The sequence below is a fragment of the Aspergillus pseudoviridinutans genome, assembly GCF_018340605.1.
Source record: "Aspergillus pseudoviridinutans IFM 55266 DNA, scaffold_2, whole genome shotgun sequence".
Taxonomy (NCBI): domain Eukaryota; kingdom Fungi; phylum Ascomycota; class Eurotiomycetes; order Eurotiales; family Aspergillaceae; genus Aspergillus; species Aspergillus pseudoviridinutans.
The window spans coordinates 1,751,798-1,767,610 of NW_025091282.1; the positions used below are offsets into that span (position 1 = coordinate 1,751,798).

At 49.8% G+C, this 15,813-nt stretch overlaps 5 protein-coding genes across 5 annotated transcripts; 3 read left to right on the top strand and 2 right to left on the bottom strand.

Moving 5' to 3' along the window:
* Positions 1-879: 879 nt before the first annotated feature.
* Asppvi_002671 (serine/threonine-protein kinase) lies at positions 880-2,814 on the bottom strand (the record flags this gene model as incomplete). The annotated part of the gene is made up of 1 exon (XM_043298653.1): positions 880-2,814. One exon carries the CDS (start codon positions 2,812-2,814, stop codon positions 880-882), a length of 1,935 nt encoding a protein of 644 aa, XP_043154588.1.
* A 1,133-nt stretch (positions 2,815-3,947) lies between these two features.
* On the top strand, positions 3,948-6,649 carry Asppvi_002672 (SH3 domain-containing protein; the record flags this gene model as incomplete). The annotated part of the gene is made up of 7 exons (XM_043298654.1): positions 3,948-3,975; positions 4,053-4,406; positions 4,539-4,691; positions 4,741-4,814; positions 4,859-5,225; positions 5,287-5,441; positions 5,513-6,649. 7 exons carry the CDS (start codon positions 3,948-3,950, stop codon positions 6,647-6,649), a joined length of 2,268 nt encoding a protein of 755 aa, XP_043154589.1.
* A 971-nt stretch (positions 6,650-7,620) lies between these two features.
* Asppvi_002673 (uncharacterized protein) lies at positions 7,621-8,419 on the top strand (the record flags this gene model as incomplete). The annotated part of the gene is made up of 3 exons (XM_043298655.1): positions 7,621-7,931; positions 7,983-8,140; positions 8,247-8,419. The coding sequence occupies 3 exons, from the start codon at positions 7,621-7,623 to the stop codon at positions 8,417-8,419; spliced, it is 642 nt and encodes a 213-aa protein (XP_043154590.1).
* A 1,175-nt stretch (positions 8,420-9,594) lies between these two features.
* On the top strand, positions 9,595-10,884 carry Asppvi_002674 (PQ-loop repeat-containing protein; the record flags this gene model as incomplete). The annotated part of the gene is made up of 1 exon (XM_043298656.1): positions 9,595-10,884. The coding sequence occupies one exon, from the start codon at positions 9,595-9,597 to the stop codon at positions 10,882-10,884; it is 1,290 nt and encodes a 429-aa protein (XP_043154591.1).
* Positions 10,885-12,075: 1,191 nt separating this feature from the next.
* On the bottom strand, positions 12,076-14,118 carry lcb2 (putative serine palmitoyltransferase 2; the record flags this gene model as incomplete). The annotated part of the gene is made up of 1 exon (XM_043298657.1): positions 12,076-14,118. The coding sequence occupies one exon, from the start codon at positions 14,116-14,118 to the stop codon at positions 12,076-12,078; it is 2,043 nt and encodes a 680-aa protein (XP_043154592.1).
* Positions 14,119-15,813: the final 1,695 nt, after the last annotated feature.

Consider the following 15,813-nt stretch of genomic DNA (forward strand, 5'->3'; position numbering starts at 1 on the left):
TGAAGGAAAAAAATCTACCGTGTCTAGCTCCATATTTTTGACTTGTGTTCCTGGTATAACTAGCCTGTCTTCTTCGTTTACATTTTGTCTTGTTGGCTTCCGATTTTCCTGTGGGAATACGTGTATAAATACTTTGCATGAATGGAATACTAAACCTTGGTCGTGTAGCTCTCATTTCTTCCAATCGCCCTCTGCTTTCGTTAACCGAGTCAAAACAGCAGGCATAGCACTTAGCCCAATTTCAGGTCGGATCAATCTACAAAGGCCGAAGATCGAGAAGATGGTGGGGTTATTGTCAATACAGAGCAATCCCCCCCCAAGTGGTTTCGTAATTCGCATATTAGCCATGTAGGTCACGGGAAAACGAATCATAGAGATAGATTGAATTAAGTCAGCCGGCTATGAGCAGGAGAGCCATTTGAAGATATATATGTACATCATGCAAAAGCCATTGAGTGAAGAACGCATAGAGGACCAGCCAGAAATAACGCCATGCTCGCTAACACGGAGTGACTTTTCCTTAAATTCCATAAACCATTCATCCTGCGGAAGTGCCGGAGTATACCATAGATGAGTCGAGAACGAATCMAAAAAAGAAAAAAAGAAAAGGAAAGGAAAGAAAAAAAAAGAAAAAAACCCCCCCCGGGATATCAATCCCTCCATATATAAGGTCATAGCAAAAGTCGTCGAGAAAAACAAAGGGTATCACAGATGATCAACCATTTCCGAAACACCAGCCCTCGTGCTGTCATTAGAGAGCGCCAGTGATGACCATCAAAATAAAGCACACATAAGTCATAAAATTCATCTCAGTCTTTAGCACTCAAAAGGTGTAAAGAATATCAAAAAGTGCCAGCAATTCTGCCGTCAAAGAAGCACTCAAAGCTTCCAGATTGAGTCGCTGCTACCGTCCTGCATATTTTCGGAAAAGCCATCCAACCAACGTGATGACAATACATCACGAATAGTCCAGCGCCTTCTGGCGTCCATGTCGAGGCAACCCTGGATGAGTTCAAGCGCAGCTTCTCTGTCCTTTACAACTTGCGGGTCGCGGGTGTTACCCAGGACAGCCTGTCGGTTCCAGGTTCCGTTGAGAATGTTCGATTGTATACGAGGGGTGAAGGAATCCTGGAAAGGACGTGATCCAACGATGACAGTGTAGACAATGACACCGAACGCCCAGATGTCCACTGAAGGATCAATCACGCCATTGTCTGAGAGAAGCAACTCAGGGGAGGCGTATTCCAAGCTTCCAGCAACACTAGTACTCGACCCGGCCGGGCCGATGTTCCTCGGTGGTGGACGGTCTGCGGCATCGTCGTAAGGGCCTGGGGAGTCTCCCTCATTGTCCGTGTTTAGCCATTCAGCCATGCCAAAATCGCAGAGGACAAGAGTACACGACTGTGTACCGTCCTGGGACTTGTCAGGGTCTAGTAGACAGTTCTCAAGCTTGATATCTCTGTGCACAACGCGGGCGTCCTCATGCAGATATCGCAGGGCGCATGCTAGCTGGTAGGTATACTTTTTGGCAAGCTTGATATCCAAGCCTTGACGGTTCTGGCGGATAAGATCAAAGAGGGTACCACCAATAGCCAGCTTCGTGAAGCAGAAAGTGGCATAGTCTGTCTCGTACACCGCATCCAGCGTCAAAATATTCGGGTGATTAAGGTATCGCCAGACTCTGACCTCGTGATCAAATTCAGCTTGAACCATGTCATTCTCTTTCTCGCTCTTCCCAGAGACCTGCTTGCGGACGATTTTTACAGCGAGGCGCCGGGTTTCACCACTTTCTTCAACTTTATATGCTTCCTTTACAGTGCTGAATCCGCCAAAGCCAATCTGTTTCCCAAGCACATACTCAGTACCAACCATTTGACCCTCGTCATCGGGCTGTGGAGTGGGCTCTTCTCGGCCATTCCACATAGACAGAAACGTGCTGGCTGGGGACTTGCCGCTCGACAGAGTAGATCGGCGAGAGCTCTGACGCGTAGAGCCTCGAAGTCCCCTTGGCTTGCTACCAAATGGCGTTATGACACCTGTGGACCAAGAACTGCGCTCATCGAGCGAAGCGAACGTTTGTATTGGTGACGCCACGTAGATGGGAGATAAGAGGTCCCTGGAACTTTCCGGCGGCGTTCGAACTTCATCGTTGATAGGAGACACAGTTGAAACAGAAGTCAAGGATGTTGGACGGTCAAGTTCAGCGCTCATAGGAATCTCTTCCTCTGGACTAGTCGGAAAACTTCCGCGATATCCAGTAGGGAAGATACGCTGGTTACGATATCTTCTGGGACTAGCGTTGTAGTCGATCTGCTTCACATCGTGCTCCTCATGGTCTTCTTGGGACAAAGCATTCCTTAAGCCTGAAGTCCTTGATTGATACTTGAAGAGACCTCGATCTCTCGGATCTCCCTTGGCAAGTGGCTCTTCAAGAGGCTGCTGTTGGCCAGAATCTAGAGTGACGTTAGGATCAAAGCTGATGGAGGGGCGTCGATTCTGAATGTAGCTCTCAAGCGGGGAGGCTGAAACATCTTCTGGCTTATGAGGATAGCTAACATCGTGCGTGTGACGATCATCGTGACGAGGTACCGAGATTGGAGGAGTCGCTGAATGAAGACCACTCAGTACACTGTTGTCTTGATCAGTACCGCAACCGCGCGCGTCAGAATCGTAAAAGATGTTGGTACGGTCGCCCTCGATGCCATTGCCATCATCCGTCGCTCCCCGGCCACCTTCAGGCCGCTGCCACTGATGTCGCTGAAAGGAAGTTTCGATCTTCAAGCCTGCCAATCCGTTCCTTTCTTTATGAGCCATGCCCTCAAAGAGGACAACTCCGTAATAAGTGGAAAAGCTAAAATGGTGATGAGGTTGCTGAATTTCGCGATGATACGATGAGTCGACTACATGGGAGGGTCGACGGAGGTCCGTTGTGTTTCAACTCTGTCGATTACTGGGGGCAACCATAAAAACGGGTGGTACGATTCGAACAGAAGGGGCTCCACTTGAAGATGAAGGAGACTCGGTGAAAGAGGAGTATAACTAGATGATGTGTCACCTGTCCACAGAGATTTGGATGAAAAGATTGTTGGAAGCGTTCGAATCCGAGATGAAGGTGATGGGCAAGGATGGGTGTATCGGGTGATGACGGGACGATTGTTGCGAAGACTCGGAAAGTGAGCAGTGAGCGGGGGTGGCAGATCGACACTAATTTGCTCACCGTCCAATGAACGGTGCTTTATCATCATACAGGCCCCATTATGTCACCTGATAACTGGGCCCGTTCCTACGACTCTTTGCCCTAGGGTCATACAAGCACATCCTAACCCTATCGTAGTTAGAGCATTCTGGCTTAGGTGCCTGGCTCAGGCACTTAGGCCAATCCTAATAAGCGCGCGCAAGGGGCGCTTGTTTTTGGAGATTCTGGACACCCCCCTTTCGGACGTTGTCTTGATAGTCCGGGGAACACGTTGGACTACCCGGTCATTGACACGGCTACGGGCGTTGCATATCTCTTCTTTTCTTCCTTGTTTGGCCTGTTCTTGTCAATAATCGCTCTGGAAGTATTTCTTTCGTCTTGCGGGCCATATTGCCATTATTTGACCGTCTATCCTTGACACCTTCAGCCGACGCTCTCTGCGGAATTGACCAAGCTGGCGCTGTCACTTTGATTAACTTCAGACTCTTTGACACTTATCCTTGCGTCTTTAATTGACAAGAGTCTCCTTCAATTCGATCGTTTTATTCCTGTTCTGTTTTTTTTCGTCCCTTAATTTAATTCCTTTTTTTTCCCTACCTCCACACCAATCGTTATTGGGTCGAATCTTGTTTTGCTCTCTTGCGACATCGATGACGCCTGATATCTCAGTCGCTCCTCGGTCTTCAATTTTCGAGCTCTCGATACAACTTCCTCGCTTTTCTAGGGCCCAAATATTTGAGAAAACTCGAAAATGACAAGACCTCGAATCATCCGAGCTGGTACGTGCCGAAACAATTACTCCGAACTGGCAAAGGCCCTTAGCTGCGCCGTTGAGATTCTGACTCGCTCGCGGTAGACACGCTCGACCTTCAAGATCACCATGCTCCCTCGGCTAAAGATCATTCGAAGCATAACTTCAATACAGGCAGCGGCCTTGCACCCCATCAGGAACATACCCTTCGCCATGCGGATCAAGACACAAGAAATGAGATGATACACGGCCCCAATTTGGACGAGAGCCACCTGAACGCTGACCATTACCATGATGGAATGGATATTCATGACGATATGGACGTTGCGGATGCAGGATTAGGCCATCATAGACGAGGCCATGGTTCAGAAGAAGGCGACCTCGCAGACGAAGAAAGTGACGATCTGTTGGATGATGATTTGATGGACAAAATCTCAAGTTCGCCGTCAATTGACGATGGTAAGCACCGGACCTTGGGACTTTGATATTCGCGGGATGGTTCATTGCGCTGCACTTCTTGTTGCCGTGCAATGTCCCCATGTCCCTTGTACTTCTCGAAATTTCCAGATGCACGTGGCTTACATCGAATAGAAGATATTGATTTCGAATTCGTCTACGCTCTTCACAACTTTGTCGCCACGGTTGATGGACAAGCCAACGCAGCAAAAGGAGATACAATGGTCCTTCTCGACGATAGCAACAGCTACTGGTGGCTCGTTCGAATCGTCAAGGATGGCAGCATCGGTAAAATTTCTCCTTGCCGTCCCCAAAACCGTTCCCTGACAGTTTATAGGGTATCTGCCGGCTGAGCATATAGAAACCCCCACAGAAAGACTTGCAAGGCTGAACAAGCATCGAAATGTTGATGTAGGTGATATCCGCTGAGTACTAGGACTCTCTAACAGCAGCAGTTGTCAGCAACGATGCTGGGTGACAATTCGGAGAAATCCAAAAATCCGTTAAAGAAAGCAATGCGCCGCAGGAATGCAAAAAACGTCACCTTCACCGCTCCGACCTATATTGAAGCGTCCGATATTGATTGGTCGACCGAGGATGAAATCGACGATGGAGACTCTCTTATCGACGGCGGAGAGATCATACGCGATGGCGATGACCTGCAGGATGATCACAATGATGATATCGTCGTCGAGCCGCTCAGACCGAAGTCAAATCGCGACAAGCTCAATGATGAGTCGGAAAACGTGGAAGAAACTGAGCAGTCTGGCTCTACGAGCCCCGACAAGCAACGCTCCAGCCAGGAGTTGTTTGAGACAGCAAGTAAGCGAATTCTGCTGTGTATTGCTGGACGAGACCTAAACCTTGCTGATCGACATTCTAGGTGAACCTACTGTCAGCAGATCTCGGAATGGTACTGTGAGGAACACGGATTCGTTCTTCAAAGACGACACTGTTGAGACGAAGAAGATATCTCTGACGCCGAATTTGCTTCGTGACGAAGTGAGTAGTGGCGGGCTCTCGAGCGAGACAAAGGAGGTGTGTATACATCCGTCAATTCAGAAAGAATTGCGCTCGTAACCAGTGCTGACTGCTGTGATTGTCTCAAGGGCCGCGGAAGCTTTGACAACATTGACAAAGCATTGGGTGCAAACGACAAAGGCAAGGATGACAAGAAGAGAAAGGACAAGAAGCCAGGGATGCTGAGTGGGCTATTCAAGCGGAAGGATAAAAGAAGCAAATCTACTGAAGATGAATCTGAGGAGCCAGAAAAGGTCTCAGGCGAATTATCCCGAACGTCGCCCATACCTAAGACGTCCTCTGAGTCCGTGTCGTCCCCTGAGTCACGGCCAGCGAAGGGGAACGCGGCACAAAAGCAGACAACTAAGTCCCAGAAGCAGACTCTGCCTGCAACCTCGCCCGCCAAGCAAGCGGTTCAGCATGGCAATGCGCCTGTTGCCATCGAAAGTGGTGAAAAGGCGCTTACAAAGGCAAAACAAAAGACTGATACAATCCGACAAGTGGTTTCTGAGGACGACGACATTCTTCCTCAGCCCACACGGTCAATGGCTTCTGAGGACGCGGGAGACAGTGCACTGACTCCTGTTGACTCGATAGATACCTCCACGAAGCGGGATCCTGAGGAGGTAATCGCAAGGGATGCTACGATCGATCGCGTTGAGTTCCAACATGAAGAAAGACAAAGTCCTTACGATCGGATGGTTGCACTCCACCCCTCTGTGACATCTCAGCCGCAGAGATCTCCGCAGAAACAGGAGAACTCATCTCATGACCGAAGAGCAGAGTCGCCTGCGAGTGTGTCACCAGTCGAGGCCAGTGCACCACCTGGCCTTCAAACGGATTTGTCTTCTCCAAAGGATTATTCTGTCTCCCCAATCTCGCCACCGATTTCCCCGGCCGAAGACGCCAGCGAGAGCAAGGGCATTGATACAGTCGTCTCTCCAACGGAACGACTTTCTGCGGAAACCCCGACTTGGAGCGACGCTAGTCTGCGGTCGTACTTGGACGATGAGAACGACATCCGCGATTTGTACATTATTGTGCACGATAGTTCGAACATCCCTCCTGCTGGTCCTGAGCATCCAATCACGGGCAGCCTTTTCAAAGAGGAAAGCAGGAGATTGAAGGAAATGAGCAGCCAGTTGGACATGATGCTAGCTGACTGGGTCGGTCGACGCTTGCGAAATGCAACTGCCACGAAGACAGTAAGCGTTACAGCGTTGTGACTGCTCTGTTGATATAACAGTTGTAGGTCATGCAAATGTCGTCGAACTTTTATCGGGGTTCTTCTGATGGCCAGATGCTCTACTGTGCTGGGCGCATTACATGAGCTATACACCCCACTGGCTCGTTTCTATTCTAGCCGGTTTTAAAACTGGGTCGTTATACTTTTTTTTTTTTTGCTTTTCTCACCTTCTCGCATTACCCTTTTCTCTTATTCGACTCAAAGGGCGCTGGTGTGAATCCATTTTCAGAGGCCGCGAAAGCCCCTTGCTGCCAGCTTGTTTGTTTCATTCTTTGTTCCCCTCGTTGAACAAATGAGTTTATCGCAAGCTATTTTGGGCTTGCTGGGATGTCGTCCTTCTCTCTCTACAATGCTCGATCTTTCTTTTCTCTTTTCTTTTCCTCGCTTTACCTCTATTGGGATACCCCGAGGCATATATGGGCTTGTTCGACTCTTGCATGCTTCTCCTGCTCTACAGCCAAGTTAGCATCTCCTATCATGACTCTTGCCTCTTACAAATGAAGACGTAAACATATCCCGCAGATCACTCTGTGGCACATGCTCTAGGTTCCTGATTGTGAATATGGTAGATCGTAAACGAAGCCTTGCTCTCGCAACCAGTGCACAGCTTCCTTTATTCTTCATAGCGGTGTCTTTAATCTTCTGGACTGTGTCACTTTGACGCCCTTATTAAGTACATAAATCGAGGGTCTCCTTGAGTTATGGGGTCTCCTTGAGTTATGTGGAATGCCCTAGTACCGTGACTGGACGATGTCGCGCGGGAAGGTCATCTGGTGCCGACGCAGTCATACAGGTTACACCTCAGCCGCACGGGACAGCCGATCCATGCTTGATCGAATCTTTCGTTATAAAGAATTGTCTGACATCATTCAGCCTGTTTCTTCCTTAAATTGCAATTTCTCCTACTCTGGACGAAGCCATTTGCCTCTCGCAAATCTTTAACTCTCGAAGATGTCCGACCCATATGGCAAGTACCCACCCTACAACGCTGCAGCTCCAGGTCCACACCCTAGCGGCGGGGTGTACTATGCGCCCCAGGACGCCCCGCATGATTATGGGTCTCAGCAACCATATGGGCAGCCTGGCCAGCTTCACCAGTATACGGGTGCCTACAATTCCCAGCATGATCTGAGCCAGCAAGCGCAACAGTATCAGCAGCAGCCGCAGAGGGATTTTCTGAGCCCGTCTGATGCGCTGGGGTACCCGCATGCGCCCGGAAACCACGAAGCTAGAGGTCGCCAGGGCAGCAACGCTGAGTATTAGTATGCCACCTTCCTCGTCATTTGATTCTATCTTTGACTAATGCCTTACAGCAACCAGCATATCGACGAACATAGAGATGTTTCCCGATCACGGCGCAGCCGATCCCGCGCGTCCAGTAGCGCGATGAACGCCGGATCCGAATCGCGATCTAGGTCTAGATCTGGGTCAACTGGGCAGGGTCGAGACCTAGCGGGAACGTTGCTGGGAGGTGCGTCTGGTTATTATCTGGGACATAAACAGAATCATGGTATCCTTGGTGCTTTGGGTGGTGCGCTATTAGGAAATTTTGTGGGAGACCGAGTCAAGGAACACAGGGAGCATGGCGAGGATCATCATAGTCGCCATCGCCATCGTCACCATCATCATGATCATGATCATGGGCATCACAGTCATCATCACCATGGCCATCGCCATCATCGGAGCCACTCGAGACATAGTACACACAGTGACGGTTCCTGATGCTTGCGTTCTCTGTGGGGAGGAGTAAGCCTGCCATGAGGTGAGCGCATGGTTTTGAATTGTCCTGCGATAAGAATGGTCTTCGTTCGTTGTAACTATTTTTCATCATGTCCTTGCTTGCGCGTTCGTTGCTTGCGCTTTCAGTTCGCTCATGTTGTCTATACAGTAGCAGACGGGTTGTTTATTTTGCTCCCCAAGATTAGCTGTGCAGTGATGCCCCGCATGTGCGTAGCGCGCTCTGTGCTTGATGAACGGCCCCTTGATACGCCTGGCAGATCATGGGTAACTGCAAACATTGCCTTGATCGCTCCAGGCTCCCAATAGGCAGTGACGAAACGACGACATCGGGGTTAATAGTCTTTCACATGTTGAGTAGATCCTTCAGTCCACTTTACGCTTGAGCATTCTTGAGACAATACATAGCATTGGTGTCGACAATGGATCATTTGGTACGCAACAATAATTGGAGCGCTACTGATCACCTGACCTTGATGTCATGAGCTAGGTAAGGTACCTCTCTAGAACTTTGATAAAGAAACTCGATAAGGGTCGGTACCAATGAAACCGGAAAACCAGATTCTTATCAAAAGGAGAATGATGATGATGATTGTAATGTAGTATTGATTGATGGCACGTGACCACTTATCTTACGAACAGATGTTAGTCAGTGATCCCGTCCTAGTCCGAATGCGGCGGCGGTTTGAAATGAAGCAGCCAATGGTATCAGCAGGATACGCCGATACAGATCAGGAGTTATCTATCTGCTGAAGGATCGACTAAGTGCTAATTTATCAGCTTGTGGAGCGTGATTCATTTGTGTCTGTATCAACGCAAGTGGTCAGTCTCTCTCTCAGCTGAGCCCACAATGAATGACTCGTGACCCATACTCGAAGGGGCAGTGTGACTCCCCCAAACCCCAACCCGATGGACAGACAACACAGCCCTGAGTCCTTGTATTCTTTCACTTCTTCAATCAACGATATCCTTTTCTATCAGCCTTGAATCTTTTCTTTGTGTCAAGAATACCCCAAGGATAAGGGCATACCATATCACTCTTCGTTGTTCATGTTGAAAGACATCTCACCCGCTCCGCTTTGCTCTTTCCTGTGTACTTCCCCAGACTCTCCCCACATTCATTTGAGAATCAGCAGGTACCCTGGGCCAACAAGAGAGTATTTGCGAGGTTGAATAGAGTCGCTCAGTATGCCTCCTCCGTTATTATACAATGTCTTGTCAGCCGCTCTTCCAGCACACTGTGAGCCCTCGTCACCATTCCTAGCTGCCGTTTCGTCCCACTTGCATATCTGCCTTCCAACGCCTCTTGCGCTCTTATCTTCGATTCTCGGAACGCTCAGCATCATATCCTGGCTTTTTGCACAGCTTCCCCAAATATACAAGAACTACCAGTTGCAGTCAACGTCTGGCCTGTCCCTGTTCTTTCTCGTCGAGTGGTGTCTTGGTGATACGGGTAACCTTGTGGGTGCTCTGTTTACCCGGCAGGCAACCTGGCAAGTGATCATAGCTGCGTACTACGTCTTGGTGGATGTCACCCTAGTGTTTCAGTTCTTTTGGTATACGCACTACAAAGGCCAAAGGGTCGCGTACCTTGACCACTCTCACTCTCCCCATGGCGACGACACCGGAGCGTTCCTTGAGGGAGTGCCGCTGTCGGAGGAGGATTCGATCACTGATATCCCACCACAAAAGCCTGCAACGGAAGGCTCAGCCACAAAGGACGAGGAGCTCCTGAAGAAATCAGCACCCATTGCGATAGACAGCCAACCGCTACTATACATTAACGAGAAGTTGAGCTCGTCTCGTCGCACGATCACCAGATCAGCCAGTGGTCCTAGCCTGCCACTCGCCTCCACGCGCACTCTGTTTCTGGCATCGGTCCTCTGCGCCGTTGTAGCCAACGCACAGCCCGCCGAACACAGCCTTCCGCCCGCGGCTTCACAACAGAACAGCCTTGAGCTGATCGGCCGAATCTCCTCCTGGGTCTCAACGGTCCTCTACCTCGGCTCACGTCCCCCTCAACTCATCAAGAACTACCGCCGCAAAAGCACCGCAGGGCTTTCCCCCTTACTCTTCATGGCTGCCTTCTGCGGTAACCTCTTCTACTCTGCCTCGCTCGCAACCAACCCCAACGCATGGTACGACTTCCCCCCGTGGGGTGGTCGCGGATGGGCAGGCGCAGACGGCAACAATCGCCTGGAATGGGTTGGCCTCGCCACTCCTTTTTTCCTCGGCGCCTTTGGCGTCCTCTTTCTTGACGGCTGCATGGGCCTGCAGTTCCTCATGTATGGCGGCCACGACGAAGATCAGATTGTTCGCGTCATGTACTCGGAAAGAAGAAGCAGGTGGACCCGCGTTCGGGGCTGGATGAGGGGCTGGATCCCTTCCGTTTCCCCTCGGCGCGAATTCCACGACACCTCCGTGCGGGAAGGCCAGGCGCTCCTGCGCGGAGAACGAGAGAGATACGGCACTGTTTAGATCGTTGCGGCTCCTTCTGCTTCATGTTTCACCGATGTCTTATTCCCTTTTTCCATACGATACAGCGTGCAGGCGTCGACGCCTTGATGACCATTATCTTTCATGGAGTACACCTCCATTGTTTCCTTGTGTTTTGCATTTTCTCGCCTCTTCTTGTCTTTGGCGTTGCATTTTGGGAATGGGGTTTTTTGGGATGTACACGAATAGATGGATCATCGTCATGACTGGCCGTTTCTGACGGCATGATGCATGTGCATACGCTTTGTTCCACTTTTGGTATTTTGCGATGGCGTCTCCTCATCGTCGCTATTCAACCTAGGTGATGGTCTTCCTTTTTGCTTAGATATTCCCAGTGGTATCACCACGTCACTGCGGTCTAGTCATGTTTATACATCATGCTATGCATTACACTATGCTATGATATAGGGTCTTTAGACTATTCATCGAGGGGAATAGATTCTGACTTTTTCTAATGACGCTGTCTAGGGATGCTGGCTGGCAGAACAGGCTTTTCACTCCTGGATATATATATCCTTGTGTAAAAAAATAATATATTAACAGTCATCCAAGTATAAACATTTAGGTACACTTCCGCCCAAGAAATCTCTCTCAGCAAGTCCACTTTCAACAACCTGATTAAGGTTCAAGCCCTGGGCCGCAATATCATGCACAATTAAGAGCCGGCCCCAATTCGAACCCCCCGGCGCTTGGTGGGGAAGACCGGAAATATCAGTATGTTGTCTAAAAAGTCGAACAATGAAAGGGTAGAAGTAAGAAAATAATGATTAAAAGCAAGCGGCCGGGTTCTCCATGTCGTCCATCAGTGGAGCGGCCGAGATACTCGCCGAAGAAGGTAGAAGTTGCTTGGTCATCGTAGGTTCCGCAAAGGCGTATTCGTTCATTGTTCAGATACTCGTGACTTTGTTTTCAAACTAGACACTCTTCATGGACAGCGCAAAAGATCAACAGACGATTGAAGTGGACCGTCTAGTGTTACAGGGCAAGAAGTGCTGAAAAACCTTGCGACGCGGCATGACCAGCATCACCGAATCTGGCTTATTATCGGGGGCTCATCCCACGCACGACTCGACAATAGCGCATGATCAAGCGACATGCTTGTATCTCGGGTGGGAAAGAAAGCCAGGGCGGGCACAATTTGCCCTCGAGCTTCGTGACTCGTCGTGCAGGCAGTTAGTACAGTGGCGATTGGACGTCTTGTACACCCCGTCTGATGACATCCTCAATACGCCAACGAGGAGGCACAATCTTCGGCGACCGCTTGCGCCGCAATTCTATCTCCTTCTCAGGAGGATGGCCCATAGCTTCATCGGGGGGTAGAGCGCCTCCGGCAATTCCGGTAGAAAACTTCAGTTGCAGGACATTGCCAATCTCGTCGCAGGCAGTCAGGACGCGGTCAAGGTCTTCCTTGGTATGCGCGGCAGAAACGCAGAAACGAGCCCGAGAGGATACCAGAGGAGTGGCGGGGTATCCGACAACGACGACGGAGATTTTTCTTCTAAGCATCTCGTGGGAGAAGGCGGGCATCTTGGCAGGGTTGAAAAGAAGGACAGGAATAATTGGCGAATCGTCGTGACCGTACACTATAAAGCCAAGACGCTTCAACCCGAGGCGAAGATATCGAGAGTTGAAGGCCAAACGCTGCAACCGCTCTTCACCCTGGCCCGGAACAATCTCGCCGTTGATGATGCGGAGCGCGGAAGAGATCTGTGCCAGAATAGCAGGAGCTGGCGACTCGCCGTAGAAAATACCGGAATTGGTCGCACGGAGTTTGTCAATCATCGCTTTATCAGCGGCAATGTAGCCCCCATTGGCGCCAAATGACTTGGTAAGGGTCCCCATCAGAATGTCTACCTCGCTCGTGTCGATGCTGAAATAGTCACAAACACCCCGCCCCTTGGGACCTATGGCACCAATTGAGTGCGCCTCATCCACAAAGAGATGGAACTTATAGCGGCGCTTCAGCGCAATGAGACCTGGAAGATTGCACATGGATCCTTCCATGGAGTACAGCCCTTCAACAACGACGAGAATTTTCTTCCATGGGCGATGAGTACGTGGCTGGCCCTGAGAGATGGCTTCACGCAGCTTTGCCTCCAGGTCCTTCATGTCGTTGTGCTTGAACATACCAATGGACGCACCTGATAGACGAGCGCCAAAGCGGATTGATGCGTGATTCAATTCATCGGAGATAATCAGGCAGCCTTTGCTCACCAAGGCCGGAAAGATATTTGCATTTGTACCAAAACCCATCGAGAAGACCATCGAGGCCTCCTTGCCCACAAAGCTGGCAACAAGACTCTCAACTTCGGCATGAAGATCTTGCGTTCCCACCTCAGCGCGAGTGCTAGGAGCACTAATCCCGTACTTCCTCAGAGTATCCTCGACGTGATCAGCGCAGGGACCTTCAGACTGGGCGAATCCGAGGTAGTTGTATGAGCTCAGGTTCAAGGTATCCGTAGTGGTTCCGGTGAGATAGAAGTGTCTGTTGTGGTCATCGGAGGCCCGGTCGATCAAGGTGATGTATCTTCCAGGGACACCGGTCACGGGCCGTTCGAAACAGTCATTAATACGCAACTTGAGACGGCGCACGTAAAAATTGTCGAAATCACTGTTGAGAGCACCGTATCCATTACGAGGTTTCAGGTGCCGATAATTCTCCTCGCGGAAGCGCTTCCCGAAGAAATCGCGAACGTGTCCGAAAGCAAGCAAAATCAAGTAGCTGATATAGGTAGTGAGAAGATAATAATAGGGCGGTTCGTCCATCACCGGCTCGGGGAAGACACCACCAGGGTGTCTACTCGAGTAGCGGTGGCTTGGATGACCAATGGGGCCAAATTGGGCATGCTGCTTGGCCTGGCGACGGGCCTCTTCGGGCGACGGAGGCTGGAAAAGTGTGGTCGGAGGCTCGTCCATGTTGGGATTGCCCGCAGTGGCTGTCGATAAAGAAATGGTCGGTAGGGACAGTGATGCCGAACTGATCGGCGGAGCGATGGGACTGGGTTGGAAACTCCCACTAGCTGCGTGGAGAGCGGACTGTGCGGTTTGAGGTTCGGATTTGGACTTAGGCGACGTTGAGAAGAGCTGGGTGAAGCGATTCGGTTTGGACGTAGAGGCTTTGATGGCGATACCGCCCTTTCCCGAAGTAGACGAAAAGGAGGGTGGGTTGGAAGAGTCGTTGGCGAAAGAAGGGGAAGTAGCAGGTCGGCGAGGCATCGCAGGAAAGGACTAGACAGAATTGAAGACCGAAAGTCGTTCAGGAGTCGTCGTGATGGGAAAGGGAAAGAAAAGTTGTAGAAGCGGCAGTTCTCAGATGGTGATTGTGGCAGGAGATCTGGAGTACCTGTGAGGCAACAACGCTGGTTCTTTAGAACCTAATATGATGCGTGTATATGCCTCCCGCACTGAGAGGTTCTGTGAGAGCAGACGTTGGGAAAACAACGCCAATGCACTGTAAACCTAAGTCAACCACAACTGATCAATTTGAGTTCGATTTATTTTTTATCCAGGTTTCAATGTTTCAGAAGATGTAGATGAGCAATTGTTGATGGCTTGATGGAAATTTCGGCGGGGTGAAAGGGGCATCGATGCAAGAATTCAGGGTGACCACGGACGAAACAACGTACCACCAAGATCACTCGAGGCAGAAATCCAAGCCGGAGAACCCGGATGGATCTCTCAGCGGTCTCACACGTGGAGGGCTCGGAGCCCTGATGTAGATGAAGAGTAATTCGTACTGTACTCCAATCCAGGAGATCAAAGAGGAATACAAAACTGCCTCAGAAGAACATTGTCAAGCTCATCAGGGTTGAGACGAGCGTTAGAATCCGAAAGTACCAGAAAAACTGATTGTAAAAAAAATGAAGAAAAAAGGGTTTTCCTGGTTGTGAACTTACCTAGCACTTAACCGTACCTTACCAGAGAGAACAGAAACCTGTTCCACGGATTACCAGAGTGGTACTCCGCTTACCATATGCAGGGGGAATTGCCATGCATAATATTACTGTATGTTACAGGTCCACAGCCCCTGGACTAGTGCACACTTAAGGTAGATACCTTACGATAACTGTGCTGCACTATCGATGTACATGCAGTTTGACCCTGATCTTCATTCTGTTGTTTTCTTTTGCTCTAATGATTTCATGGAGTTGAGGTCTTGAGGAAAGGGGCAATGCAAGGAAACTGGCATGATCTTGAAATCACACGCGAACAACTTCCGTTTCGTGGTCTGATTCATGATTATTTATTCTTAAAACTACTTTAGTCCTTGAAAGAGTGCTTCAAAATATTGTGTCCAGAACTCCAGACTCCAGACTCTAGCTAAAGCATTATTAAAGTATCTGCCTTAGGCATAAGGTAACCTCCGCTTAAACGCGCATGGTGCCTGATACCGGCTCTTGTTAAGCGTATTGAAGCTACCTTAGTGCCTTGTCATAGATTCACCTTAAGCTGTGATAAGCTGTGATTAAATAGTAACTATCACTAGCTATCAGATGTGTCTTTAGAGATTTATGCCTAATTATTGTGAACATTTGTCTACCTTGTGAACTATCCACATCTGCCATTAAACAATCCTACACTATAGTACCACAGAAGCCATGGCCCGCGGACAGGAGCAACACTGGGGCGGAACACTCTCCCCTTACCCGCTCCCTATCCGATCCTTTCCGCCCCCGCGATTCCCCTATCACTGGCTCAACATGTCGATTGGTCTCTGATCGTATAATTTTGAGATGGCAGATTTTAGATCTCCAGTCCCTTCTCAAGAATTGATTCAGTGATTCCATTTGATTGCGTTGTCGGTTGTCATCCCGCGTAGTCTTCCCCTAGAACAGTCGTACACGACGGAAACGGAAGGCCGCCGCGCGATTAAGTTCTTCCTGACTCAGGCAGGACTCGCCGTAATCTTTC